Here is a 27677-nt window from a genome sequence, read left to right on the forward strand (position 1 = left end):
AATATTAATAGATTGATTATTGAAGTACTTGATCAGGTCTTACGACAAACAGGTAAATAGGCAATATTACAGCTATATATCTTATATATATAAGAAGATTTAGTTATATTTTCATAGGAATTATGCATCTGTACACACATATGTTTTAATGGTCTCATTTAGTTTTCCTTGTAGATCTATTTTTACTCGACTTATTGTTCATCATCATATTCTGTCTTTTAGAATTTTATAGAAAAAATACAATGCTTTAAAAAAAATAAAGTTATTATGTAATTAAGTGTAATATATAATTTTATTCACCTTACTCTGTTTTGCTTATTAAAATCATTTTTGTGATACATTAATTATATTTTTTAAGTAAAATACTAAAACCCATATGTATGTTGAACGATAGAAAAATATTATTGTCCGACTCCGTTGAGACGTAGTTTATGACGCCAATAAAAATGCTCGTATCAATATTAACAAACTACTGAATAAATAAATATTATTTACTAAAATATTCATACATATTTCGGGGACACACCTTCATAGTTATTAATCAAATCATTAAAAAAAAATGGTTCACAATAAACATTATGAATAGTCCGTTTTCAATTACGAATTCAGCTGTTAATATTATGATGTATAGAACAGGTCTTATCATATGTGACCAAGATTTATTTCGCTACAAGCTTCGGAATTCGCGAGCCGGCCAAGAACACGTCTTGTAAACGAAAACAGTATATATATTGATGTCGCGAATGTGTCCCTTTCTAACAGAATTCTACGTTTTTTTTACTAATAGCTTCATATATTCTATAGTAGTGACATATTTTAATAGCTGATAGACGTGTCGTTGACCTTTGTTTTATCTGAATTTAATTTTATACAAATGTCTATAGTTTTTTTATAATATTGGCTCAATGTTTTTGTCTGAACAATCTTGTATTCATTACTTTTACATTAATTACTTAGTTTATTAAAAAAAATAATATCCTTGGTTCTTATATTAGGTCATTACTTGCAGTTCAAATGTTCCCATTTATTAAACTCCCGACCTCACATATCAGGTCAAGAAACTATTATGCAAATCTATGAGATATTAATGTAAAATCAAACAAACAGAATACCTTATGGAAGTCATTCAACTTTGATTTTTATTTCACAGATCTTATCTCGTAACATAATTATGGTTACTGATATTTAGTAAATAAGTTACATTTTATTTTTGGTATATCTTCGTCTGATGATGTCTGATGTTTTGTAAATTAAAGTTCACCGGCCGGCATGTTGAATGTAAATATCCCGATTCGTCGGCCATTTTGGCATTTTTCCAGCTCTGAATGCCAACGTAGTAAACATAGATCGTCCGACCGACACCGGCCATTTGCATGGGCTCAATCAAATTGTTCCAACATTCTGTGCAGTGACAGTTTTAAGGCAGCCCTACTTCAAGTGCACATATAATATACGACATATTCTTAACAACTCAGCCAGCACGCCGGTTCATAGAAGTATTATGAGAGCACGGAGCACGCTTAATGCGAAATCGTGACTGTTACCTGTTACATCAATGTAAACAATATCAGGCTCATCGATGCGCAATTATTATTTAAAATTACATATGATATATAGATTTTATAGATATAAAAGAAAATAACCGCAGTCTTTTAAAAATAAATCGCAATTATTCCACCAGAGTTTAGACAAACTCCTTAAGTATTCAAAAATTTTTTTTTCACGATACGTCTTAAAATATTCCACAATTCCAGTGTGGGAGAAGCCATAGCATAAATTTAAAAAATATGATTGGTAAGTATAAAGAATCGATAAGGTAATATTGAAGACGATTACTAACTAGATGCTGCGTTATATCTGTGTCTGTGGTGACGGACTTGTGGGGATTCTATATACGAGCGAGCGGATGTTGACGATAACCAGACAATGTTTGTTCTGTGCTCAGTCTCCTGAGATTCATTCTTGATGAATTAATTTATTGTTGCTCCCGGCCCATCCTCCCGATGACGTGAATGCAGACTCGACATTGGTTGGGTTCGCATATATTCGTTTATGCTCATTTCATTGACATTTCAATCACCAAAATTTAGTCTATGAACAGGCTGCACACTTGTATTACAAAAGCTAGATTTATCAAAGTTATTTTTAATGACCTCTTAACAGCGTCGCAATTAAAACACTAATCTCAAATGAATTAACAATCCCCTGATCTCATTAAGCATTTATGAGTGAAATCGATTTTAATAATAGGTTCTTAATGTGAAGATTCCTCCGGAGCGAGCTCTAAAAACTCTACAAATGATAAATTAATATAAACAAAAATATTTGTATCGTATATATTTACTGAATTATCTTATTAATGTTTTATTAAAGCAATAGAAATAATTAATTGTAAAAGAGATAATATGTAACTTTGTTTATATAATATATAACAACGGTCATAAAAGTTTCACACGCGGCAATACGTCGAAGTTTCTAAATACAATTATCATTGTGGACACAATTGTTATTTCTCAGTACGTCAGTTAATAGCTGTTGATAACACTGACATCCTTACAAATAAAACCATACAAATAATATGCATATAGTTGTTATATTAAATAGTGCATTAGCATTTTATGACCGTGATATCCGAGTGGTAAATAAATAAATATGCATTCAAGGTGAAATAGTATAAGTATTAATATTAGACACATTTTAAAACCAGTGAGACTGTACTAGATTCTGTCAGTCTTCACTCCTGTATAGTTTTCCGTTATCAGATGACGTCATTGTCCCGTATAGTTTTTTCCATGCCCCGACTCCTAAAACATCTTAATATATACAATATAAAATAATTAAAACGATAAAATCGTTGCTATCAAAACAGTTGTATTGTTGTATTTTATCGATGATTTCCTACTAAATATCGTTATAAAATAGACATTAAATAATATTGCATAATATGCTTAGATTCATTGCATTACACTGATGTGAATGTATGTGTAGTGAATAATCTGTTATCAGTGCTGGAATATTCCGGGATGACGTCATTCCCCCATACATCTTAATTTCACGTCATGTGTAACCCGCCAACCGCACTTTCGCTAGTCAATGTTGACATGGTGCAAAAATTGATGTCTGATTATGATTGATGTGTTAACACTATATCGGTCAATAGTGTGCTTCACACGGATGCGCACGCATCCAGCCTCTCGCTCGCACCATCATAACCTTCGTTATAATATCCGAGTCAGCAGTGAGCAGACTTCACGTCAAACGAATCCCTTCCCCGAAATAGTTAGAGTGACCACTTTAATTAAAAAGTCGTGCGAACACCTCTTAACAAATACCAGAGTAAATATACTGTCACAGAAAATATGTTACATGCTTAATAAACTATTTCGGAAGTATTTTACAACGATTTTTCTTTTAATAATGAGACTAATGTTAACCAAATGTAATAAATATTGTATCATTATCTATTTTATAAATATCGTAAATATTTAAAATGAAAAACTATTTAATATACGAACGTGACATATGACAAACATCACGATACTTTTCTTTTGATTACAATTGAGTAATTAATAATATTACATAATCTAATGCAACACTTTACTCTACATGAAGTAATTTGGATTCTCCTTTCCAAATTCGCTGTAATAAAGGGCAAAATTTTCCAACCAACGGAAAACTTTACAGGAGTAGAGGCACACTGAATCTAGTTCAGTGTTACTGGTTTTAATGTGTTTCTTATATTATCACTTGTACTATTTACCTTGAATGCATATTTATTTAACAGTTGGAAATCATAAAGACATAAAATGTTAATTTATTACTTAATATAATAATAAATAACAAGTATTGTGAATTTTAATAGCAACAGAAGAATATGCCTCTAAAATTACTTTAAAATTAATCTTAAAACTACTTAAAAGCTTATCATCATAGGATGAAGGTCGGTCAATAATCAAGTATCATGCATTGAGGCCAGGTAACTAAAAAAATTAGTGCCTGTTGAAACAGAAATGATTATAGTTGATTATAATAGTGCAGAAATGTTTCACTAAAGCATTTTTTCCGTGTCTTCCTATAGCCGTAATTAGCTCGCACGTTTTGCCAGAATTCTACGCTTTTAACTAATCATCACCTTCTTAAAAATGTGGAAGTATTCTAGAAACGACTTTAGTGAGTCTGATGAACAAAAAGTTGTTTACATAAATTAGGTTTTTAACTATAACAAAGCATTTTGTTTTTCTTCACTTTGTATAATCATTTCTATTTTTTTTATTCAATCGAACGTCCTTTTCCTTTTCCGTAGAGACAGCCACCAAATCGATTTACCCCCGTTCGGGAAGTACGCCACCGGCATCTTCTTCCTGGACAAGCTTCACCATCAGGACATCGAGAAGAAGTTCCAGGAGTTAGCCGAGAGCCTCCACCTCCGCGTGATCTGCTGGAGGACTGTACCAACCAATAACGCCACTATCGGTGAGTAACCACGAAAGATATACGGATAGTTACACTTCATATAAATTGTATTAATTAATATCATTGGCTTTTGTCATATTGAATAGATTTTTTTGTATAATCATTATGTCTATACGAACATATTTTTTAGGCTTCCTTCACATGGTTGTTTATGTGACCCGACTATTATTTACTTGTGTGAAGGATGCCTTTGATGTCATATTATTTTGTGTTCTGAATGAGTTCGTTTCACCACCATCGGACGCCTCGTCCATATTGCATCGGGCTGTTGTTTGTCTGGGACTATCATTGCAGGTCGTTCACATTGTAAAGTCGGTTCTCGGGTTTTGGTTCGCTCGTTAGCGGCCGAGCGGTCTTGCGATGCTTGACCATACGGTTTGTTTTATTTACAAATCTCACGTTGGATCAACTCACATTATTCCCGTCAGTTCATTCGGCTTCGAGTCTAATGTGAGTTCCTCTAACGTGGTAACTCTATCTGATGCATAATTCCATGTATTGGTTGAATGGAAAGGAGTCGGTGGATCAAATTTTAATGTAATATATAGTAAAGCAGTAATACATGGATGTATGCTTCCAACCCCATATAAGGTACGGACTACGTTTGCATGTTTGTAGTTAATTTTAGTAAAGAGAAACTATTTTACAATTGACGATTTGTTGATAATATTGTAGTCCGTATCCTGAACATACATTTGATTGAATTTTTTAGTAAATCTTACATACAATATATCAAGTATAAAATTTTAACTACACAAATTGTTGTTGCTTTATAAAGACGTAATTATTTAAGTCAGAGTCATGAATGCTAGATTGTAATTGAAAACATATCCATAGATCATTGGAAAAGAGCGTTTGTGACGGTCGAAATTAAATCCAATATCAACACTGTCATTGAAATCATGAGGAATTAAGAAGTTTTTGGTACAATTACAAAGTTTAGTTTAGATATCAGTATGAAGACATAAAGAACATCAAGTAATGAAATTATTTGGCTCAATTTCAGGTCAAGTGGCTCGTAACTCGGAGCCGTATATGCGCCAAGTGTTTGTTACCGGAGATATCGGGGATGAACCTCAGCTAGCTCGTCAGGTAAGACGGGGAGGTGGCGAGAGGAACACACACAGACAAACACACACACACCACGAGTATGAACTCGCAATGAATATATAATTGCGATTTCAAACTCCAGCGACCCAGGATAGAAGGCACTCTTGAAGCATTTTTTTCAGATCGCCGTCGCTCGCCGGCCGCCGCCCCGCCGCCACTCGTCCACGTAAATTTACATCTACCCTACATATTCCATTTCCTTGCGGAGCGCGTTCGTCTTCTGTAATATATTGTTCTTCCAGATCTTCGTGTTACGCAAGCGCGCCTCCCACGAGCTGGTGGTGCCGGGAGCCCGCTTCTATATTTGCAGCTTATCTCTGAGGACTGTTGTTTACAAGGGACTCCTCACATCCAATCAGCTATGGGTAATTTTAGTTACATTTATCTGTTGATTTTTGGATATAAATTCTTAAGCGCTCAGGCCTTTGGTTCTTCTGTCAATGGATAACTAATGTAATGTTGTGGTTTTTGTTGGTGTTAAAGGAGATCTAAAGATAATTTGCAATACCTATGTTATTCATGGCATCCAATGTCTATACTAAGATGAGGCTAGGTGAGACTAGGTTTCATACATAAATTATGTCACACATTAAAGGGGAAGGGGTTATCACCCGAATGAGTCTGTATGTGAAAAGCGCAGGGGTTCAAAGGGTTTGTGACGTCACGTGTTAATATTTGATCTCCTCAAACACAAAACTATAAAATCGTTAAATATTTCAAAGATGTTCGCACGTTGGTTGTTTTTGAGACTTTCGACAAGTGCTATCGCAAGTGCAAGGATGTAATTGCAATAACTGTGACGTCACATCAAGGGGCAGAGGGATTTAAGGATGCGACACAGGGCAGGCCTAAAAGGTTTTAAAACTCTTGTGACTTAATTTATCAATAGCCGCGGGTGAAAAGCCTGTTCGACCGACATCTTCATAAACAATGAACTATTCCAGGAATACTTCAAGGATCTGAGCAACCCGGCGTTCACTACATACCTGGCGCTGGTCCACACTCGCTTCTCAACCAACACCTTCCCCAGCTGGGAGAGAGCCCATCCTTTGAGGTTACTCTTTATATATTAAATTTTTAATCTCTATATCGTCCAGTTTGTATATTCTTTTCGAGTAAATCAAACAGCTGTTTATAACGTAAAGGTGTAACAACTAACAAATATACTTTTTAGTCCAATAATATTATTGGGATTTAAAAAAAACATTTAAATACATGAAGATTACTAACTTCTTAGTTACTTAATAACACATTCAACTACCTCACCTCATATTAACCGAATAATTAAGATACAAGACTGAACCGTGACAGATATTATATAATAATAGATATGTCGGAGAAGGGTCCACGCCATGGTTTTTGAAAAGATTGACGTCAGTTATGCTGACGTCACCGAGGACTTTATTCTTGAATGTTATCAAGATCTTAGACTCTCGAAGGTAACCTCGTTACCGGTTACGTTAGACAGTTAGACAAACCCCTTACTTCGAAGAGCTGCGTACCCTGCAACGGCTCGAGCGAGGCTTCCCGTAATCTGTACTGTCGCCTCTATTTATACCAACATTGTTGTGACTTCACTCACACAGGTGGCTCCGCAGGTGGTTATGCGGGTGACACCTGATAATTTCAACTACCCTCAATTATTAGTTATTCAAATAATAACAATTGCGCCGGTCGATATAATTTTTTGTTAACTATTTATTTATGTATGGGAAAACATACAGCTTATATTACAATAAATTATTTTGGTAAGGTAAAAACAATTCGCCAGAACAGTCTCCACAGATATTCTGACATGGAGTGTTTTATACCTTACAATAGAAATAATAATGATAAAAAAAAAAAACAAATATAACAAGAACATTAACAGCAAGGAGTATCAAACATACAATTTACTACAATAATCATTTATAAAGAAAACTAAACAAAAATAAAAACAATTAATTTATATATACAACAATAATGATGAAAAAAAACTATAAAACATTCATATAAAATTTACATTAAAATTCTAATTACATTTAATTATATAGTATAAATCATTTAACTTTATGATTGTATATAGTCTTATAATTTTTTTATTTATATTCACATTGTTCAAATACTGTCATGTTTCATCTTCAGAGTGCTTGCCCACAATGGAGAAATAAATACATTACGAGGTAACGTCAACCTGATGAAGGCCCGGGAAGGTGTCATGAAGAGTGATATATTTGGAGATGGTGAGAGACTTTTTAATTATTTGTGGCCTGCCCCTTAAAAATGAAGCAGAAAAATAAAATATATCAAAACTCCCTTGTTCTCACATATTTTGTCTTCTTCCAGAACTAAAGAAGCTGTACCCGGTGGTGGAACCCAACTTATCTGACTCCGGCTCAGCCGATTGTGTGCTGGAGTTCCTCCTGCACTGCGGTCATAGATCTTTGCCGGAAGCTGTCATGACTATGGTACCGGAAGCATGGCATAATGACGTCACCATGCCCGCAGAGAAGAGGGATTACTACCAATGGGCAGCTTGTGCCATGGAGCCATGGGATGGGCCAGCTCTAGTGTCCTTTACTGATGGAAGATATATTGGTACATTGCTTATTACCTCTGACTAGTGGTTAGAAGAATATCTTCTTCCTGTGAAGATTTGGTCCTACATTCTATCAGTAATTTCATTGTAGCTTCTCTAGATGCTTTATTTTAATATTCTGTCAGTTGCTGTGTTGCCATGAACTATTAACAGAGTCAAGAAATGACTAACCTCCTCGTTCTCTATATCTAGTAGTATAAATGACTTAGTCATAATCTTTGTATGTGGGTCTTATTTTCAGGCGCCATTCTGGACAGAAATGGTCTGAGACCATCCAGGTTCTATGTCACGAGTGAGAACATTCTCGTGATGGCCTCGGAGGTGGGAGTCTATGATGTGGATCCGGAGAAGGTTATCCTCAAGGTATACATGACATTAGTTATTTAGTTTCTAGCCAACTAATGTGGCTCGATAAAAATAACTGGTTACAATACATAACGAAAAAATTTATATCGTTTGATAATGTATATTAATATTTATATAGTAAATACAAATATAAATATATATATTTAAAACATTTCTATATACTTAAATGAATTAAGAAACCATTAATCTATTAAATCCAGATATGAATGTTCGTTTGTATTATATTAATATTTTTATGCATTATTACAGAGTCGTCTGAAGCCAGGCCGCATGTTGTTAGTGGACACCGAGGAGAAGAGAATCATACAAGACGTGGAGCTGAAGATGGACATCGCCAGGAGCAGACCGCACTCACAGTGGCTCAAGGAGCAGGTACATACAGACATATATATACACACACACACACACATATATATATAAATATACTGATATGTACAGATGTATACAGGTACCTATAGATATAAAGTCTATTGATTTTGAGTTAATTTACATGTAGAATGTTAAACTTGTGACTATACTTGTACATACAGTATAAATATTTTATACATCTTTTTTGTGGAGCTAAATTAATTACTATATATGAAATTAAAAATGTATATATTTTTTCTTCATATATATATATATAATAACTATACATATATATATATATGTGTATAATTCTCGAAAATACCTTTCTTGCTGCTATTTTGACGTTGGATCACATAAAATCTTAATTTTAGATGGTAAGTGATTTACATAAGTTGTATATAAAAATCATTTTAATTACATGACTATCAATTGTATACATTTCGTTCATAATTTTAATAAATGCTAATACAGTATGAATTTGTTGTGTTGGTGTTTAGATAACAATGGAGGATATTTACAAATCCGTGTCCCAGAGCGATTTGTCCAGTAATGGGTGTGTGAATGGAGCTATATCTGGTCTGGGGGACAAGAGGCTCGGTCTGTTTGGATACACCATAGAGTCCATCAACATGCTGCTACTGCCCATGATACAGAACAAGTAGGACACAGATTCACTCATCTTATATGACCTGGTGTCGTTTGTTTGATAAGCTTAAAGTTGCTAGTTATCATTGAATTGTAACATGTGTTGACAGGAAAGAGGCTCTCGGCAGCATGGGGAACGACGCGCCCCTGGCTTGTCTGTCTCGTTTCGAACCCCTGCCCTACGACTACTTCAAGCAGCTGTTCGCACAGGTCACCAACCCACCCATCGACCCCTTCCGGTACACAGCTATATATGTGATTGATAACTTATGATAGGACAGCTTTATGTAGGTAATTAATATGACGCATGTCCGTGTTGGTTCGCGAGAAAGCAGTACTACCGAATAGATCAATTTAATGCAATGAGTAGTGATGTGTGTTTTCTTATTCGTGCGACATTTTATTAATTCATCAAACAAGTCAGTCGACGTCATTGATATACAGCAGATTCATTTGTAAGATAAACACTCAAATAGGCTCAGTAAGGGGGCTGGGGGGGGGGACACGTTTTAGATCTCACGTATATTGCACAACTTCCCCCCCCCCTCCACTTTCACCCCGCGGGTTGGCCTGTTGTAAGTTTAATGAATGTTGGTCCAACAGTGAGAAGATCGTGATGTCCCTGATGTGTCCGATCGGCCCGGTGGCCAACATCCTGCGGCCCGGCGCGGAGTTCGTGCACCGCCTGTTCCTGCCGCAGCCCGTGCTGTCCATCCCGGACCTCAAGGCGCTGATCGCCACCACACATCGCGGCTGGAGGGTAACTACATCTGGAAAATTATTCAACATAGATATCAGAAGAATGGGATATTCATTTGAAACAATCCCACGTCACTATCGTCACAGTAGAACAACGCCTTCTACATACAGTAGAGTACAATAACTTGTCTATCTAGTTCAGGCATTCCCGAAGTGGGCGATAACGTCCCTTCGCAGTCGCTGCCTAAAGGGAGGTTAGAGAGCCAGAAAAAAATGGGGTGTTGTGTAGAGGCCTGGGGGGGATTGTAAATTAATTTAGCTAAGATGAATTATAGTGGTTTTTCAGTAGGTGAAAAAAGATGAGCGATAAAAAATAAGTTTGAGAACCCATCAGGGGCGTTCGACGATGTTAATGCTCCTTAAAGAGCAATACTTCTTTCAATAGTTAAGCAAAATGACAACTGAGAAACTGTTCTCTTACCACAAGTCACCATCGCCATAATACAAACGAAGCTTTTTCAGTTTTTGCCCATAAATCTTCGCATTCGAAAATGTCTGTGTCTAGTTGACACGAACTAATAGTAAGAGTGTTGTATGTGTGTTTCAGACGAAGGTCATCGATTGTACGTTCGATATATCCGACGGTCCCATGGGCCTGGAGCCGGCCCTGACTCGTCTGGCGGGGGAGGCGCATGACGCTGCTGAGGACGGCTACCAGCTGCTGGTGCTCTCCGACCGCCAGGCCGGGCCAACTAGGGTCCCGATCAGCTCGTTACTCGCACTGGGTACATATATAGCTCTCAGATATATTATACCGTTGCTGGTAACGCAATCAAATAGCCTATGACTTAAATTTTTGACCAATACCTAACGTGGACCTACTTTGTAATTTCAGATCTTTTATATAGATTTAATTATAATATCAGCTGCCAATACAACTGCCGCCTTAATAAGTTTAGCTCATCACTATACCAACCGAAACAAACGAGCATACACAGATATGATAGTTATATATGTTCAACACCTGTATATTATGTTATTGTAGGTGCGGTCCATCACCACCTTATCGAGACCCGTCAGCGCATGAAGGTCGGGGTCCTCGTGGAGACGGCCGAAGCCAGGGAAGTCCATCACATGTGTGTCTTACTCGGTAAATAACACATTCCTTATCGACAACAATATATACATATGTATATATATGTCTTACACATCAACTGTCCCAGGTTATGGAGCCGACGCTATATGTCCCTACCTGGCCTTCGAACTAGCGTTCTCTCTTCGCAACGACAACCTCATAGATCCAAACTTAACGGACAGCGACATATACCTCGCGTACCAGAAGGCCATAGAGACGGGTCTGGCTAAAGTCATGGCCAAAATGGGCATCAGCATGCTGCAGTCGTACAAAAGCGCCCAGATATTCGAGGCGGTCGGCCTCAGCGAGGAAGTTATCGACAAATGCTTCAGAGGCACTCAGTCTAGAATCGGTATTTATATTGATCTAATCATATTTTATAATTCTCCGTTCCAGCTTATGGACATTTTCATCGCATTTCCTTCATAGTATAGAAACCTTCATAGTAGGGTCGTATAAATCTGTATAACCAATGTTCCAGGTGGGATTACCTTTGAGATTCTCTCTCAGGAGACTTTCGACCGACACGCCCTCACGTACGGCAACTGTAACGACATGCTGGTGCTACGGTGAGGACACGATTTAATGAATGACAAGACTCTACTGTCATGATTAGAGAAATTTGTAGTTACGACCAAATAAATACACATTCAGTTCGCTGTGTTTGTCAGTATATAAGAGAAAGGCTTAATGGATAGTTTTAATGTATGTTCGTGACAACATATAGTAATCGCTGCTGGAGACGATACGCTTCAAACTATATTAATAAATATTTGGACTATGCGATGGTCTGTATTCATATTGATGACGTCATCCTGAAAATGTCGGTATATTATGTGGAGCTAATATGTATGTTGGTTTTGTAATATACGTTGTTCCACAGTAACCCCGGCAACTACCACTGGCGGGCTGGCGGGGAGAAGCATATCAACGACCCGCTGTCCATCGCCAACCTTCAGGAGGCCGCCGTCAACAACACGGCTTCCGCCTACGACAGATTCAGGTGAACATATTATATGTATTTACAGCAATCAGTGTCAGCGAACTTAACAAAATAATTATTGTATCATTCGCAATTACTAAGTTTCTAGTCGACTGCGATATAAAAAACCATTATATTTTTCATATTATAACTATTATGGGACACGCCGCGGCCGGTCTGTCTCGGACGCGGTTATGATAAGTCAAACACTAATTTTAAAAATTAACTTTGGTTTATTCTTTAGATCACTTACTATCACTCACTCACCACTCACTCATATAAACCATCGTCCATAGAGAGAGCGCTCTGGAATCTATCCGCGCCTGTACACTCCGAGGTCAACTCGAGCTGGTCACCCTGGACGAACCCCTGCCGCTATCAGAGATAGAACCGGCTTCGGAGATAGTCAAGAGATTCGCTACTGGTGATTATATTCATACCAGTGTATCCCACATAATTATATACTGAAACACTTGTTGAATGATGGCTTACAGTCATGATGATTTTAATTGGTCACTTAATATTATTTCGACTATCATCTCATGTCATAGTAAGAGTAAATGCCGCCGTAGATGGTAATCCCACTATTTCGATAAAAAAGCCTCAATTGAGCCTTCATATTCGTTTTATACAGTAATAAAAAATAAATCCAATAGCTATTGTGCACTAGCCAAATCATTGACTATCATAGAAGAAAATAATGTTCATTATATATGAGTATGAAGCTAGTCTGATCGTTTTCCAGGCGCGATGTCCTTCGGTTCAATATCTATGGAGGCTCACTCCACACTGGCCATCGCCATGAACAAGATCGGAGGAAAGTCTAACACCGGGGAGGGGGGAGAAACCGCTGAGAGATATCTCAACCAGGTCGGTACTGACATGATACGAAGTGAGAGCATTAAATAACCGTATAGCGAACCCAAACAAATTACTCACTAAGTTAAATAATATAGAAACAAGAGAATTGGCCCGGGTCGTAGACACAAAAATAAGTATTACGAGCTCACTAGGAATAGGTTCGTAGTGGAACTGTACGCGGCGTGGATTTGTAAGGTGAGCGTTTAACGCGCGTTGGATAGGGGCCCTCTAAACCCACATCTGGGTCTCAAGTCCTAGGCACTGTTGCAGCTCCTCTCCCTGCAGCGATGGACCCGGCATCCGCACGGTGAATCCATCGAATGCTAAGAAGTATCGTCTCTTCATATAATAGTATAACGAAAATCAAAAAAGTATATTTCATACACTGAGTATGTAAGTGTAAACATGATCTGTCCCAGGATCCAGACCACAACATGCGCTCGGCGATCAAGCAGGTGGCGTCCGGGAGGTTCGGAGTGACGGCGTCATACCTCGCACACGCTGACGACCTACAGATTAAGATGGCGCAGGGAGCCAAGCCGGGGGAGGGCGGGGAACTACCCGGTATATACATACATAGCTATTCTTCTATTTAGGTGATAGAGCCTACCGGTGGTAAGGTTACTACAGCTCGAACATGAGCTGGCTCGACCAGGGAAGTCCCAGCCTCTCACAGAAGATCGTCGTGACGTAGTCTGCAATGGCTGCGTTTCGTCCATTGAGTGAGAGAGCTGATTGCCCTTTCCATAATCCCCCCCTCTCCTGCCATCTCCTTATCCCCACCCCTCCCTCTTCCCCAACAACCAAGATTATCAACGTATCCACTACATCTCTTATGTTGCGGATGTCCATGGGCAACGGTGAATACTGCCCCACAAGTAGGCCGTCTGCTCGTTTGCCACCTTTGATATTAAAAAAAAATACTACATATAACTGATAATAATCATGGGTCTCAGTCGTTTGGGGTGAATACACTATCTAAAGACCGCTGAAGGCATTACTGGATAAGGTTTTCACAACTTTAACATATCTGCACGGTTCCTCAACTGGCAATATCGGTTTCTCAAGTGGCAGGATTAAAAAATATTGAAAACTCGTCTTCAAAAAGCTTAAATACAGTAATAATTTGGTTACATTCCAGGGTACAAAGTAACAGAGGAGATAGCTCGTACTCGTTGTTCAGTTCCGGGGGTAGGGCTGATCTCCCCGCCTCCTCACCATGATATATACTCCATCGAGGACCTCGCTGAGCTGATCTACGATCTCAAATGTGCCAACCCTAAAGCACGCATCAGTGTGAAACTGGTCTCGGAGGTTGGAGTGGGGGTAGTGGCTTCCGGTGTCGCTAAGGTAAGTAAAGAATTAAAATAAATGTGTCAATATATAAATATAAAATATACTTGCAAGAGATGACGAGTTTAGACATGACTACTGAGATGTAACAACGTAAACATACATACAGCAAACATTTAACAGGGTAGCTTCGAATCAGTTGTAATTAGAACGGAGTGGAGAAAAACTGAACAAATCAAATAAAATTACAACTTCATTAAATTCAAGGGCGTAAATAACACAGAGTCTAACCCGCCACACTAGAAAAGTGTCAGTCGATGGGTCCCCATCTATAAATCCTTTCTACACAAGCTACATCTGTTAGAAAACAGCACAAGCAACAAACGATTCTCACTTTATTCGCCCTTCAATAACGTGCAAGTATGTATAATAACATGTTTATAGGGTAAAGCGGAACACATCGTCATATCCGGCCACGACGGAGGCACTGGGGCCAGTTCCTGGACGGGCATAAAGAGCGCGGGGCTGCCCTGGGAGTTGGGCGTGGCCGAAACACACCAGGTGCTCGTATTGAACGACCTGAGGTCGCGGTAGGTTGACCGATATACTTTAAACAAAACTATAATATGTATAACAAAATATAAAAAAAAATACTTTATGCTGTGTCCAAATAAACTAAGATAATTTAACGCTCTAATTTAATTATTTATTATCTTACCCGACGGTATTGAATATAAAATAATGCAAAAAAAAAGTTTATCTGAACCAAGAATTAAATTTCATTTTCCTCGTTTTTACTAATATCCGAACAATAATTAGTAGTAGGACCTTATGATCTATATTAGTGCCACGGCTGTACTTACATTATTCTTGTTTATGTTCCAGTGTGGTGGTCCAAGCTGACGGTCAGATCCGCACCGGCTTCGACGTGATAGTGGCGGCGCTGCTGGGAGCTGACGAGGTCGGCTTCAGCACCGCGCCTCTGATAGCGTTAGGTTGGTACACTATAATAACCATATTAAATCCCAATGATACTATGTACTAACGGGCGACTCCCTCAGGCTGCACTATGATGAGGAAGTGTCACCTGAACACCTGTCCGGTTGGCATCGCGACTCAGGACCCCGTGTTGAGGAAGAAGTTCGCGGGGAAGCCGGAACACGTCATTAACTACCTGTTCATGTTGGCTGAGGAGGTAACCACGCATACATACATTAATATTATATCACCTTACAACAAGAGTACCCGTGAACATATTTACGTTAGTCAATTTGTAATAATTATTATTTTTGATATTCTACACTATACAGAAGTATATCTATAAAGTTGTTTATAGACAATAAGGGTGATTGAAAAATAGCATCCTTTAAACTTATAGCAAAAATTTTATTCTTAGTTAATTGAAAAAACATATGAAGCAGCTTTTTATGATTTAATCTTCCCTCGCGTGTTAATATATTTCCTATATACATATTTAATAACCGTAGCCAACTTAATTCAGGTCCGTACGCACATGTCTCGCGTGGGCGTTCGGAGCTTCCAAGAGCTGGTCGGTCGGACAGACCTCCTGAAGGTGAGGGAGAAGAACGACAACTACAAGGCGCGGCTCCTCAACCTCGCCCCCATACTGAAGAACGCGTTACACATGAGGCCCGGCGTCGACATACGAGGCGGCTCTAAACCACAGGTTGTGAAATATAACTTAATTAACTGATATAACACAAGATTTCTTTTAATGAAACTAATATTTTAGAATTACGTAGTAATTATATTATTTTTAAAACTACATACTCCCCATAACCGACAGACGAGATGTGAATTTCCCATTTTAAAACAAATAAAATAACTCGTAGGAATCCGAAAATATTAGTTCCATTTACGTGAATACTCAGGAAAGTCTTAGATCTCATTTAAAGATTCTTTACGCTGTTACGACCGCTGGAATCGATCTCAGAGAAAAATGTATAAAGTGTGTCGAGACGATAGACATGGCGATCTACTGCTGGCGACATCTATAGAGTGTGTGTGACCTTATACACAATACTATTGTTATGCTTTGATCCCGGAAACTACATTACTGTAAAGTTCATCAAATTCGTGCAGTAGTTTCTGCGTGGACGAGCGACAGACATTCACATTTACAATATTAGTAGGATACAAAAACCTACATACAATAAAAAATAAGATTTACACAAACTGCACTCAAGGACGAATTAGTGAACTTGGCAGGAACTAAATTTATCTTAGATTAAAACAATGAATACATCTTTTCATATCACCTGGTTTTGTTTGGGCTATACCAATATATTTATAGCATGTGACTCATTATAGTGCATCATCTTTGACAACCGACGCCAAATGACACATGATTAACATATTGAAGGTTATAAAGTACTTCCTCTATTGGATGTTACAATTTCGTTTGCAGGACTTCCAGCTGGAGAAACGCCTGGATAACCAGCTGATCCAGCAGTGCTCTGGAATACTGGACGGAACCCAACAACACGTACACATCGACATGAAGATCACTAACGAAGACCGAGCTTTCACTTCGACACTCTCCTATCATATTGCCATGTTAGTGCTCAAATTTATTCAACTAGAGTGAAAAAGCTTTGAAATTCAGAGACATCTCGCAGCTATTAGTAATTAGAGTGATATAAAAAAATCTCAGTCTAATATTAAGAGGAATATTAATTGAAATCGCTTAATAACATTATTTATTTAAGAGTTTCATACTGATTTCATATATATTAACAGTGAAAGCAAAATTTATCTATTAGATATAAGTACAAATCATACATCACTAAGGATCGTTTAGGGCCTCACTACAAGTATGTTGGTTTGTTACTCTCTATTATATGCGATTTGTCTCATAAGGAGTTGAAACTCAATATACTAAGAGTTAATGTAAAAATATAACAAAAAGATAATAGTTTGATACTGTTGTAAAGAGATAATATTAATCTTTCTTTAAAAAATACATCGCTGTAGCGTACTGTGTACTTTAAACATTACGTATGCAATGAATGCTGCTAGCTATACTAATTATGTGATTGTATATGTCCTGACAGGCAGTATGGAGATTCCGGTCTCCCTGATGGCACCACGGTGGACATCAGCCTAACCGGCTCAGCCGGACAAAGCTTCTGTGCCTTCCTCAGCAAAGGAATCACCGTCACCTTGGAAGGAGACGCCAATGATTACGTCGGTCGGTACTCTTATAGGAAATATATGCATTTATTATGCTATAATAAAGTTATGTTTAGAATTTGAAATTAATATATTATTAAAAAATATCGTTTGAATAGTTTTTTCTTAAATAAAGTACTTAAACTGTTGTTAATTTGGATGAAAACAAAAAATTAAGAATATTGGTCTATTAAGTTATCTTCAGACTTATAATAATACATTATTCTTTTATATTAATTAATATTTTTCCCCAGGCAAGGGCCTCTCCGGCGGCACGGTCATCATCTACCCTCCAAAGAACTCTCCATTCCAATCTCACTTGAATGTGATCGTTGGGAACGTTTGTTTGTATGGAGCCACGAGTGGAAGGGCTTATTTCAGGTCAATATTTTAGTATTGTATGTCTAAGTAGTCATATATTTTATACAGCTTCAGTAGCTCCAATACTGTTTGAAGTAAATTTATCTGTGTGTTTTAATCCAGGAGGCTGGACCAAATCGATGTAAAAAAACGCCTGGAGATGATATTTTTTGCAATAATTATTTCGAAATGATAAGAACAAATTAAAATTCTCTCGTCATATCAAACTTGATCTCTCTGTATAATTTTCAATAGGAATCATCCTCAAGCCTGCCTTCACATAACATATACGCTATAATTTCCTTCAGTTTTGTGTCAATCGTTATTGTATGCCATGTATCCACGTATTCCAGGGGTATAGCGTCTGAGCGTTTCTGTGTCCGTAACTCTGGTTGTGTGGCGGTGTCCGAGGGTGCGGGCGACCACGGCTGCGAGTACATGACGGCTGGCAGGGTGCTCATACTAGGACTGGTGGGGAGGAACTTCGCAGCGGGGATGAGCGGTCAGTGACACACGCTCACGCTCACGCACACGCACAGTACACACACGCACACAGACACAAACACACACACGCACACGCACACGGTTGCCTGTAGATACCTTGTTCCCCGTTTTGTATTAATAAATTATACATACATGCATGCATGCAAATTCACCTAGACTGACAAGATAACTTAGACACAAATAAGTACATTTATAGAATAAACAAATTCTCTAAGTGTTGTAGAAAAAACTTTTTTTTGTACCTTTTTCAATGTGTATTTTTTAATCTTTCTCGCAAAACCCACTGAACGAATTTTAATGAAACGTATAAGATGGAATTTAATACTGATATACTCAATACAATGACCGACGTGAACATTGTTATCGCAGGTGGCATAGCGTACGTGTACGACATCGATGGGTCATTCAAGAGCAAATGTAATCCGGAGATGGTGGAACTGCTGCCGCTGGAAATACAAGAAGACTTGGACGAGGTGCAGAAACTTCTAGAAGAATTCGTGGAGTATACCGGGTAACATATACGGACCTTAATATTCATCATCAGCCTATAGGAACCCACTGCTGAGCAAAGGCCTTTCTCACATGGAGAAGGTTAGAGCATTAATCACCACGCTTGCTCAAGACGGGTTGGCGATTTCAATCTTATTATTTGAAGTTATAAGACCAGGTCTTCTCACGATATTTTCCTTCACCGTCTGTCAGTGGTGTCTAAATACTCTTAGAAAGAACATATGATTCGGAAAAGATCACATTGGTACTTTGTCAGGTTTCGAACCCGCGCCCTCGCGTATGAGAGGCGGGCTTTTAACCTCCAGGACACCACGACTTAATATCAATAATGATATATTGGTCTCAAATAAAACAGGTTGCAACAATTTTGCCAGTGCTAGTTATAAACTTACATTTACACAATTATTATATTATGTCAGTGGAAATCGTTGTCTATGCTCTGTGCTAATTTAAAAAAAAATACCTTAATGTGTGACAGGTCTATAGTTTCTATTTTTAATTGTTTGCAGATCATTAATCGCTAAAGAACTCCTAGAGACCTGGCCGGAACCAGCTAAGAAGTTCACGAAGGTGTTCCCTTACGAATATCAGCGCGCCTTGAAACAGATCGCTCTCAAGCAGACGGCGCCCAAGGTGGAAACTAACGGAAAGCTTGAAGAAAACGGAGTCGTCGATATAGAAGAAGCTGTCAGAAACGTGGAACAGGACAAGAAGAACCTGGAGAAGGTTCTAGATAAGACCAGGTTAGTGACAGAGAGGTTACCGTCACTGGTCAGTATATTACATACATACCTCCTCATTGTTTATCGAAACAAATTCAATGCTGACTCCAGCTTTTTCTTAGGAAAACATCATAGAAAGTTACTGTATCAAGTTGTTATAACAATCTTATACTCACAATCAACAGTCTGGGAAAATGTCGTTAAGAAGATAAATATTCCCATAGTATGTGCAGATCAAACCGAATAAACGGAGGTTTAGCAATGAACATGCGCCACACGCTCAATGTTAGGATGTTGTCGTTTAAAAACAGAACTTTATGGGCCAATGCGTCTATTGCAGAGGATTTATAAAGTATCCTCGCGAGACGTCAGTGTACCGGCCGGCTGAGAAGCGTCTCCGTGACTGGGAGGAGATCTACGACCAGTCGTCCGTGAGGCGCGGCCTGAGAGTGCAGGCTGCACGCTGCATGGAGTGCGGGGTGCCGTTCTGTCAGAGCGGCCACGGCTGCCCTCTAGGGAACATCATACCCAAGTGGAACGATCTCGTGTACAGGGCCGACTGGAAACAAGCTCTGGCACAACTCTTGCAGACTAATAATTTCCCAGGTGAGATCTGCTTTTATGTATGTAGAATGCAATGAGCAACTCTCTGAGCATGTGCAGATGTTTGTTGCTCTTTCACATAAAATATACTGAGCTGATTTTGGTGTTACTCTCAAATAGTGGAACTTAAACATCAGGATAAGATCTAGAAAATAATCTGTCTTATTTCATTGTTGTTTTGGAGGATTACGTCACAAGAACTGCATGCATGCTATACGTATAGAATCGACATACAACAATATAAAATCTTATTAATACATATTTTTTTTATTTCTTTATATTGAATAATATTTTTATATAGTTATATGTTGCGTTTATAAAAGGGTGTGTATGCGTCCGTAGTTTAGTGTCGTATGTGCGCGCGTGCGTGCGTGCATGCCCGCGTGCTTGCGTGCGCGGGTGCGTCTATCCACGTGAATGTCATACCAAGAGCGTTATATATTTCAGAATTCACGGGTCGCGTGTGTCCCGCGCCGTGCGAGGGCGCCTGTGTGCTCGGCATCTCCGAACCTCCCGTCACCATCAAGAATATCGAGTGCGCCATCATTGACCACGCCTTCAGCAGCGGATGGGTTCAACCGGAGGTGCTGGACAATAAACACTACTTAATAAAATTCAACAGAAAATAATCTTAAATATATTTTAGAATATACACGCGCTTAAATACTAAGACAAATCATTTATTTAAGTTTTTATATTGATTTATTCTGTTTTTTAATTTCTTTTCAGACTTAAAGTGTATTTTCGTTACGAAACTTCCAGACATTACAGTCTTTAATAAAACCATAGTAAACTTGTTCTTATTTAATAACAAGCGTGTTAATGTTTATATTTGGTAGATCCCGGAGTATCGTAACGGTAAGACAGTCGCCATCGTAGGGTCGGGGCCGGCCGGCCTGGCCTGCGCTCATCAGCTAAACAAGGTAATATTAACCGGATCCTTGATCATTCTTAGTCCGTACTAAAAATTAAGTCACACAATATAGCGATACACGTCCCGTACCGTAGACACTGTAATATATTCATGTGGTTTGAGTGTTCTGAATGACGTCACTATAGCGTCAACTCCATACAAAGATATGCACTATCTTAGCTAACATTGAGGTAGAATTTTAATAATAATATCTGTGAATAACGCACGAGCAGGCCGGTTACTCTGTGACGGTGTTCGAGCGCAACGACCGTCCGGGCGGCCTGCTCCAGTACGGCATCCCCAGCATGAAGCTCAGCAAGCACGTGGTGCAGCGGAGGATCAAGCTCATGATGGACGAGGGGGTCGTGTTCAAGTGCAACGTGGACGTCGGCAAGGACATCTCCGCCGCGGACCTCGCCAACGAGTACGGCGGCTTACACTTATGTTAAATGTTGCTCACAGAAACAGATCTGTCTTTTTGATGATGTATATACGGAAACCTATTTTCTGTGATGAAAAATTGTTTTAATCAATAGACTGTGATCGTGGTCTACCTCAAGATATATTCCTAGTTCTCATCTCCAGGTACGACGCGCTAGTCCTGTGTATGGGCGCGACGTGGCCGCGGGATCTCCCTCTGAGCGGCCGGCAGCTGGGCGGCATACACTTCGCCATGGAGTTCCTCGAGGGCTGGCAGAAGAAACAGGCGGGCGGCGGCACCGGAAAACTACCCGCGCTCAGCGCCAAGGACAAGAACGTACTCGTTATAGGGGGAGGGGACACCGGGTGAGATTCTGACAATGTTATACGTCATGTATATACATAAATATACCGTAAATTCAATAACTCTATTAGACACGATAGTTGAGTCGGTAAAGCGACTGAATCGTCATCTCAGAAGTCGCTGATTTGAATACTAGTTCATTAAATTTTCATTATATACCAAAGTTTACTTAAGATTCAAGTAATCTTAAGTAAACTTTTTAATCATCGCTTATCATAGTTTAAGAAGTGCGTAATCTTCCTCATTTCTTGTCCAGATGCGACTGTATAGCGACGTCTCTACGCCAGGGCGCCAAATCTATAACGACCTTCGAGATACTTCCCGAGCCCAAACCGACGCGGACCAAGGAGAACCCGTGGCCGCAGTGGCCGAGGGTCTTCCGGTATGTTATACATTAGTGTGTTGGTAGACTTATAGCTGGAGTGAAACTTCTGATGCGACCGCCAACAAGGTCGCGTTGAAAGGTTAACGCTACCGTGGAGGGGGGATAGAGAGACACAGCGAGATGCAATGGATGGCGCGCGAGCGCACGCGCGACCAGTTGTGGATTAGAAGCAGTGTTAATAAAGTGTGTCCTAGACGCAGTATGAGTTCACTGGAAACCTATTTCCGTCGCTCTCTGTTTTAAACTCCCCATTACGAAGTGTCAGTCCAGCTCAAAGAGAGTCACTTTATATTTTATTCTTTATGTTCTTCACTTGCTCATTGCAAGTAATTAAAAAATATTAATTTCTCTCTATCCACTTCTTATGACGAGAGTCCGTGTAGAGCAATATGTTCATGGTTATATGGCGGTTACTTTTAGAAAAAATAAACCAAGCAAATGTTTTACTAACATAAAGCACAATACTAAGTGTACTGATTTTAAGGACCAACGTATGTCATGTGGCCGGCGATAATCAAAAGTAAAGCATAGAAATATATATTTGTAAATACGGCACTTAAAATAACGAAGCGCCATTGGTTCCTGAGCAACGCAAGCAATGCTGGAATATTGATTTTCAATCGATTATTAACGGAATAAAAACTATATGACACGAGCGACATATGTACTCGCATAATTGCGTAGTTTTTGTAGTAACAGTAATTAATAATTACTCTTGTTCGCAGAGTCGACTACGGCCATGAGGAGGTGAAAGTGAAATTCGGTCACGATCCTAGAAAATTCTCGACTCTCACCAAGGAGTTCCTCGACGATGGTAATTATTGTGTATTGTGACGTCATCACCACTACTGCTGATGCCAAGAGTTCAAACGACTAGCACGTTAAATAATATATTAGGAACAACTTAGAGTTAACGGTTCCTCTATACCCAGGCAAATTTCTTTTAAGTTCTTAAAAAATAGATATTTATATGTTGGTTGTAATTTTGTTTACAAGCCGATGTCTCCGTCACCCTCGTTTAATGTGTGCTAGTTATACAGTGTTGTATGGGAAAGGAACTTTTTAAAATTAATAAAGACATTAATAAATTAAAGAAGATGCTAGTTACATGCCGATCACCGCGACATGCGCTCCCTCTGGCGCGGTGAAACGATGACAAGTTGTTTTAAAGATAGCGTAGGGATGTTATGGTTCCGCAGAACTAATGACTTGCATGAAATAGTAATCAAGGGTTCCGTCAAAATGGTTGTGTCAGATCCTCACACACATTGTAATATTATTTTTTCCTAAAATCATAGTTATTGGATTGTGTATTGTACGTTATTACCTGGTTATCCAGGCGAGGGCAACGTGTCGGGGGTGAGTGCGGTGGAAGTGGAGTGGACGCGCGGTCCGGGCGGGAGGTGGGAGATGGCCGAGAAGGACGGCTCCAAGCGAGTCGTCCCATGCGACCTGGTCCTCCTCGCCATGGGCTTCCTGGGACCTGAGAGATACGTCGCCTCGCAACTCGGTATGACGTGCAATATCAATATGGGTTCAATGAACTTATCTCAACTAAAATTTGAATCGAACATAGGACACCTTTATAAACACGAACATGCTACCAATTTTTTTTTTTTTTAATTAGTCTGAGATAGTCGGCCACGATTGAACATCGTGTGACGTCACATTTTGATAAACAAAGTGACTTTTTGTATCGCATAGTACCTTGTTAGTGTATCGTTTAGGGTGTACTGCAAAAATAAACAAAAAGCGCTTGCTTGGGAAATTTCATTAAAGAGCTCTAATAAGATCAAGCAATACGAGAGCCGATGGTGCAGATCTACGTAAAGCAAATCCATACATGGTAGCAACTTTCTTTGCGTGTGACCCTCACTGTCGCTCTTCGCAGTTTCGGAATGCAAAAACTAAATAAACAATATAAAAGTGCATAATTTATTTAAAACGGTTTATGTCATTCTTGGGACCGATGTCGTCACACAGTCTGGCTTCATTATTATTTTTCCGACAGTACTTTATACTGTATTAAATTTAATTTTCCATATAGCTAGTCAGCTGTAAAAAGACAAAATATCAATGACTTACGTACAAAATGTTAAGTTAGGTTTATTTTTGTAAGATCAGAGCCAAAGGTTGAGTTGTTTTGGTCAGAGAGTCAAATTGTCTCTTCTAAATACTCACATCATACGGTCTGCTAAGAGAGTGTTGGAGATCTATCAGATGTAAACCAGGCGTGCTAACTGTAACCGATACTTTGGACGTTTAAGACGTGTACTAACGCGTATAAACAGTGTGTTTAAATTGTCTTACACACATATGTAGGTACGACACACGTCTTGTGGCTTGTCATTTTCACAATTGATGTAAAAAATCTATTAACTTTTCACTCTAAATACACATAAGAGCTAAAGCGTTGTAATAGCTTGGTTTTGTTTATCTAAATATGACGTCATGGCTCGCACGTCACTTGACCGACTGTTTTAGCGCGAAATTCAAATCAACGGGGATAAATATTTATTTACTCTGTAACATAAGGCTTTTTTGAAAAAAAGATAAATGTCAGAGATACAAAATAAACATAAGTAAATTTCTCAAATATTTTCGCATCAACTGTCGAGTAGACAAGTGAGCATTGACCTTACAGTCGAGCTTACGGTATACTTTTTGACGAGATTAGAGTTTATTTTCATTTTCTTTTGGTTTTTTTCGTTAAAAAATAAAGTTTTTTCATTATTTATAGGACTGTTTACTTTTAAATGTCACTGATCTAACAATATATATATATAATGTAACATGACTATTCATTGCTTTATCTCACAGACCTGCCGCTGGACGCTCGTAGCAACATAGAGACGGACAAGAACAATATTTACAAAACGCCGAGGAGCAACGTCTTCGCCGCTGGAGGTAACCGAGCGCAGACACCGTGAGGCGTGAGTCTATGGTGTTAAGGTACATAATATATTAATCGTGAGTTATTGTTTCAGATTGTCGTCGCGGCCAGTCTCTGGTGGTGTGGGCGATAGCGGAGGGTCGCCAGGCGGCGCGGGCGGTCGACGTGTTCCTCTCGGGAAGCTCCTGTCTCCCGGGACCCGGGGGAGTCATCTACACGCACTAGACAACACGCACACGTCGCTCGGACTATATGTAGACAATATAGATTACACTCGGAACCGTACTGTAGCCCTGAACTATAGATGTTCTCGCGGACTATAAAATGATCTTTTGGACTATAAATGGTCTCTTGGACTATAGATGGTCTCTCGGACTATAAATGGTCTCGCCTCATAGTCGCCCTCTCATAGTAAAGATATCTCATGTTAAGTATCTTCGCCGGAGGTTCCTACCGCAGTCGAATTCAACCGATTAATATCTAACCGCGACTGTTGATATGTATTATAACTTTAAGTGAGATTTCTAAGTTTATTCATTATTATAATGATTTAATCATAAGTTAAATATTTATTTTGTTATATTATTAACATATATATTTTTATTTTTCAGAACAGTTCCAATACTTTTCGTTATATTCTCGCGATAATATTAAATGATGCCTGTCCTCTATACCAGCCGCATACAAACAATCGCCGTATAACAAACAAAGCTTCTTAGTTCCGTTGGAAGTACATTATTAACATTCCATGCCTATAGTTTGAGATGGCCGCCGCTGAGAAATGCGAGGCGGGCCGGGGCAGGAGCGTTGTCTCGTTAGATTTAAATAAAAAGAAATTGTCCAAAGACGTCAGATTCAACGAAAAGTTACCAACGTAAATTAAAACATAGGCATTCATAATTTTATTTTTTACAAACATTTTTCCCTAGAAATTTCTTATTTACATACATATTTATTGCGTCAAAACGTGCCCAGTATTTAATGTGTAATACACAAAGAAAAAATAATAAAAAAAAGCGGAATGTTCCCAAGCCGTACTGTTGACTACAGTCCTTATCGTGGTAATTATTCTTCACATATTCAAACATAACATCACTATTATTTAGTGCCTCAGCGTCAAAGGGCAGTGTGTCGTAGTGTCTCGTCCGTCTGTCGACTTGAGTTATAAATGTTCCTAATTATTTAATCGTTCTCACTCTAATATTAATTTCTTAAAACTAACATCATTTCCGTTAAAATTAAAATAAATTAATTTGGACCGTTCTCACGTACAGCCGTAGTTATTGAATATATCAGCTATATAGCCTTTGAGTAATACTTGCATAGGTAGGTATGAACAGAATCACGGAAAAGTTTCTTTACAACCCGTCTCCAACATCATATTACCCTTTTTTGTGTGTAATTTTTGTTAATTTCCTAGAAATTACTTAAAGACATCATAGACGTTATTCGTCATCAGTTCATTTAGAATTGTTTATTTTATTTATTTTTTAAATAAAGCTTTATTTGATTTACATTTTGTTGTTTTTTTTTTCTGTACTCACCTTTAGTTTTCGTATGCTCTGTGTACATTTGATTCGTAACGTACTAAACAATGTTACCATTGACAATAATAGATGTGTACAAGTAGTGTGCCAAGAGATATTAAACTATATGAAGAAAGTGTTTGGTATTATTTGAATATCTGTTTAGTGTTCTTAGAATAAAACACAACACGATTAGTAGTATCTTATTTAAAATACATTACCAAAATTATGTTAAGTAAATTTTAAATAAAGAATCTTTACCATGTTGACTTCAGAAAGCGTTACTTTGCTCAATAAAATATTGAATAAATGTAATATTAAAAACGTCGTAACAAATGACAAATTTCATACGAAGATAACTTCATATATCAAACAAAGCTGGTGTGAACATATTTTAACCTTTTTTTATTATATATAGGCAAAGTACATCTACATATAATAAAAATGGCAAAACGCCGGACGTTCGAATACTAGTATATTAATAATGATCAAAAAACCTTTCGTAAGAGCATATTTTACAATAAACTTATAGAAAATATTCTGTAATTAAAAGACATGTACATTATTCTGTAATAAAATATCTATTGAAAGTTTAAAGCCTACAGATTTCTTTTCGCTTCGTTTCGTATTTATATTGCGTAGAATAATTTTTGTATTATTGAAATTTGAAGTATGTGATAAATAACTCAAAATGGTATATTTTGTTTATGAAAACCAACTCATTAAGAAATCATAATCATACTTAAACTAATTAAAAATACTGTTTTCCCATTCTTAAGTTAAGGAAAGGAATGG

The 27677-nt window shown here is 38.2% G+C and overlaps 1 protein-coding gene and 1 long non-coding RNA gene across 5 annotated transcripts in view; one reads left to right on the forward strand and one right to left on the reverse strand.

The window, feature by feature from the left end:
* The window catches only part of LOC116765616 (uncharacterized), a 34894-nt gene extending 8022 nt beyond the window's left edge, over positions 1–26872 (forward strand). Inside the window, exons 4-44 of one of the 4 annotated variants that reach the window (XR_009752761.1) lie at positions 4304–4473; positions 5480–5565; positions 5826–5948; positions 6528–6637; positions 7708–7805; positions 7909–8160; positions 8403–8524; positions 8777–8899; positions 9373–9533; positions 9631–9759; positions 10124–10280; positions 10827–11004; positions 11265–11369; positions 11443–11706; positions 11836–11923; positions 12238–12357; positions 12633–12760; positions 13082–13206; positions 13617–13761; positions 14339–14547; positions 14935–15080; positions 15376–15485; positions 15552–15685; positions 15992–16177; positions 16919–17067; positions 17565–17701; positions 17937–18063; positions 18396–18544; positions 18916–19057; positions 19566–19799; positions 20119–20384; positions 20829–20965; positions 21221–21304; positions 21528–21718; positions 21880–22080; positions 22335–22460; positions 23189–23277; positions 23803–23973; positions 25284–25370; positions 25451–25871; positions 25968–26872. Coding sequence is in view for 2 of the 4 variants with exons in the window: in XM_061522100.1 (XP_061378084.1) it covers positions 4304–4473; positions 5480–5565; positions 5826–5948; positions 6528–6637; positions 7708–7805; positions 7909–8160; positions 8403–8524; positions 8777–8899; positions 9373–9533; positions 9631–9759; positions 10124–10280; positions 10827–11004; positions 11265–11369; positions 11443–11706; positions 11836–11923; positions 12238–12357; positions 12633–12760; positions 13082–13206; positions 13617–13761; positions 14339–14547; positions 14935–15080; positions 15376–15485; positions 15552–15685; positions 15992–16177; positions 16919–17067; positions 17565–17701; positions 17937–18063; positions 18396–18544; positions 18916–19057; positions 19566–19799; positions 20119–20384; positions 20829–20965; positions 21221–21304; positions 21528–21718; positions 21880–22080; positions 22335–22460; positions 23189–23277; positions 23803–23973; positions 25284–25370; positions 25451–25581 (5890 nt within the window). In the remaining 2 variants the exon portion in view is untranslated. Of the gene's footprint in view, positions 1–4303; positions 4474–4793; positions 4849–5479; positions 5566–5825; positions 5949–6527; positions 6638–7707; positions 7806–7908; positions 8161–8402; positions 8525–8776; positions 8900–9372; positions 9534–9630; positions 9760–10123; positions 10281–10826; positions 11005–11264; positions 11370–11442; positions 11707–11835; positions 11924–12237; positions 12358–12632; positions 12761–13081; positions 13207–13616; positions 13762–14338; positions 14548–14934; positions 15081–15375; positions 15486–15551; positions 15686–15991; positions 16178–16918; positions 17068–17564; positions 17702–17936; positions 18064–18395; positions 18545–18915; positions 19058–19565; positions 19800–20118; positions 20385–20828; positions 20966–21220; positions 21305–21527; positions 21719–21879; positions 22081–22334; positions 22461–23188; positions 23278–23802; positions 23974–25283; positions 25371–25450 lie in introns of those variants that run through there. The other 3 variants (XR_009752762.1, XM_061522100.1, XM_061522101.1) reach the window with 3 other exon arrangements.
* LOC133319051 (uncharacterized) lies at positions 1110–2283 on the reverse strand. Its single transcript, XR_009752747.1, has 2 exons — positions 1841–2283; positions 1110–1544 (listed from the first exon to the last, which is right to left on the reverse strand). It is a non-coding gene; the product is annotated as an uncharacterized LOC133319051 (long non-coding RNA).
* Positions 26873–27677: the final 805 nt, after the last annotated feature.

The sequence above is a fragment of the Danaus plexippus genome, chromosome 11 (assembly GCF_018135715.1).
Source record: "Danaus plexippus chromosome 11, MEX_DaPlex, whole genome shotgun sequence".
Classification (NCBI taxonomy): domain Eukaryota; kingdom Metazoa; phylum Arthropoda; class Insecta; order Lepidoptera; family Nymphalidae; genus Danaus; species Danaus plexippus.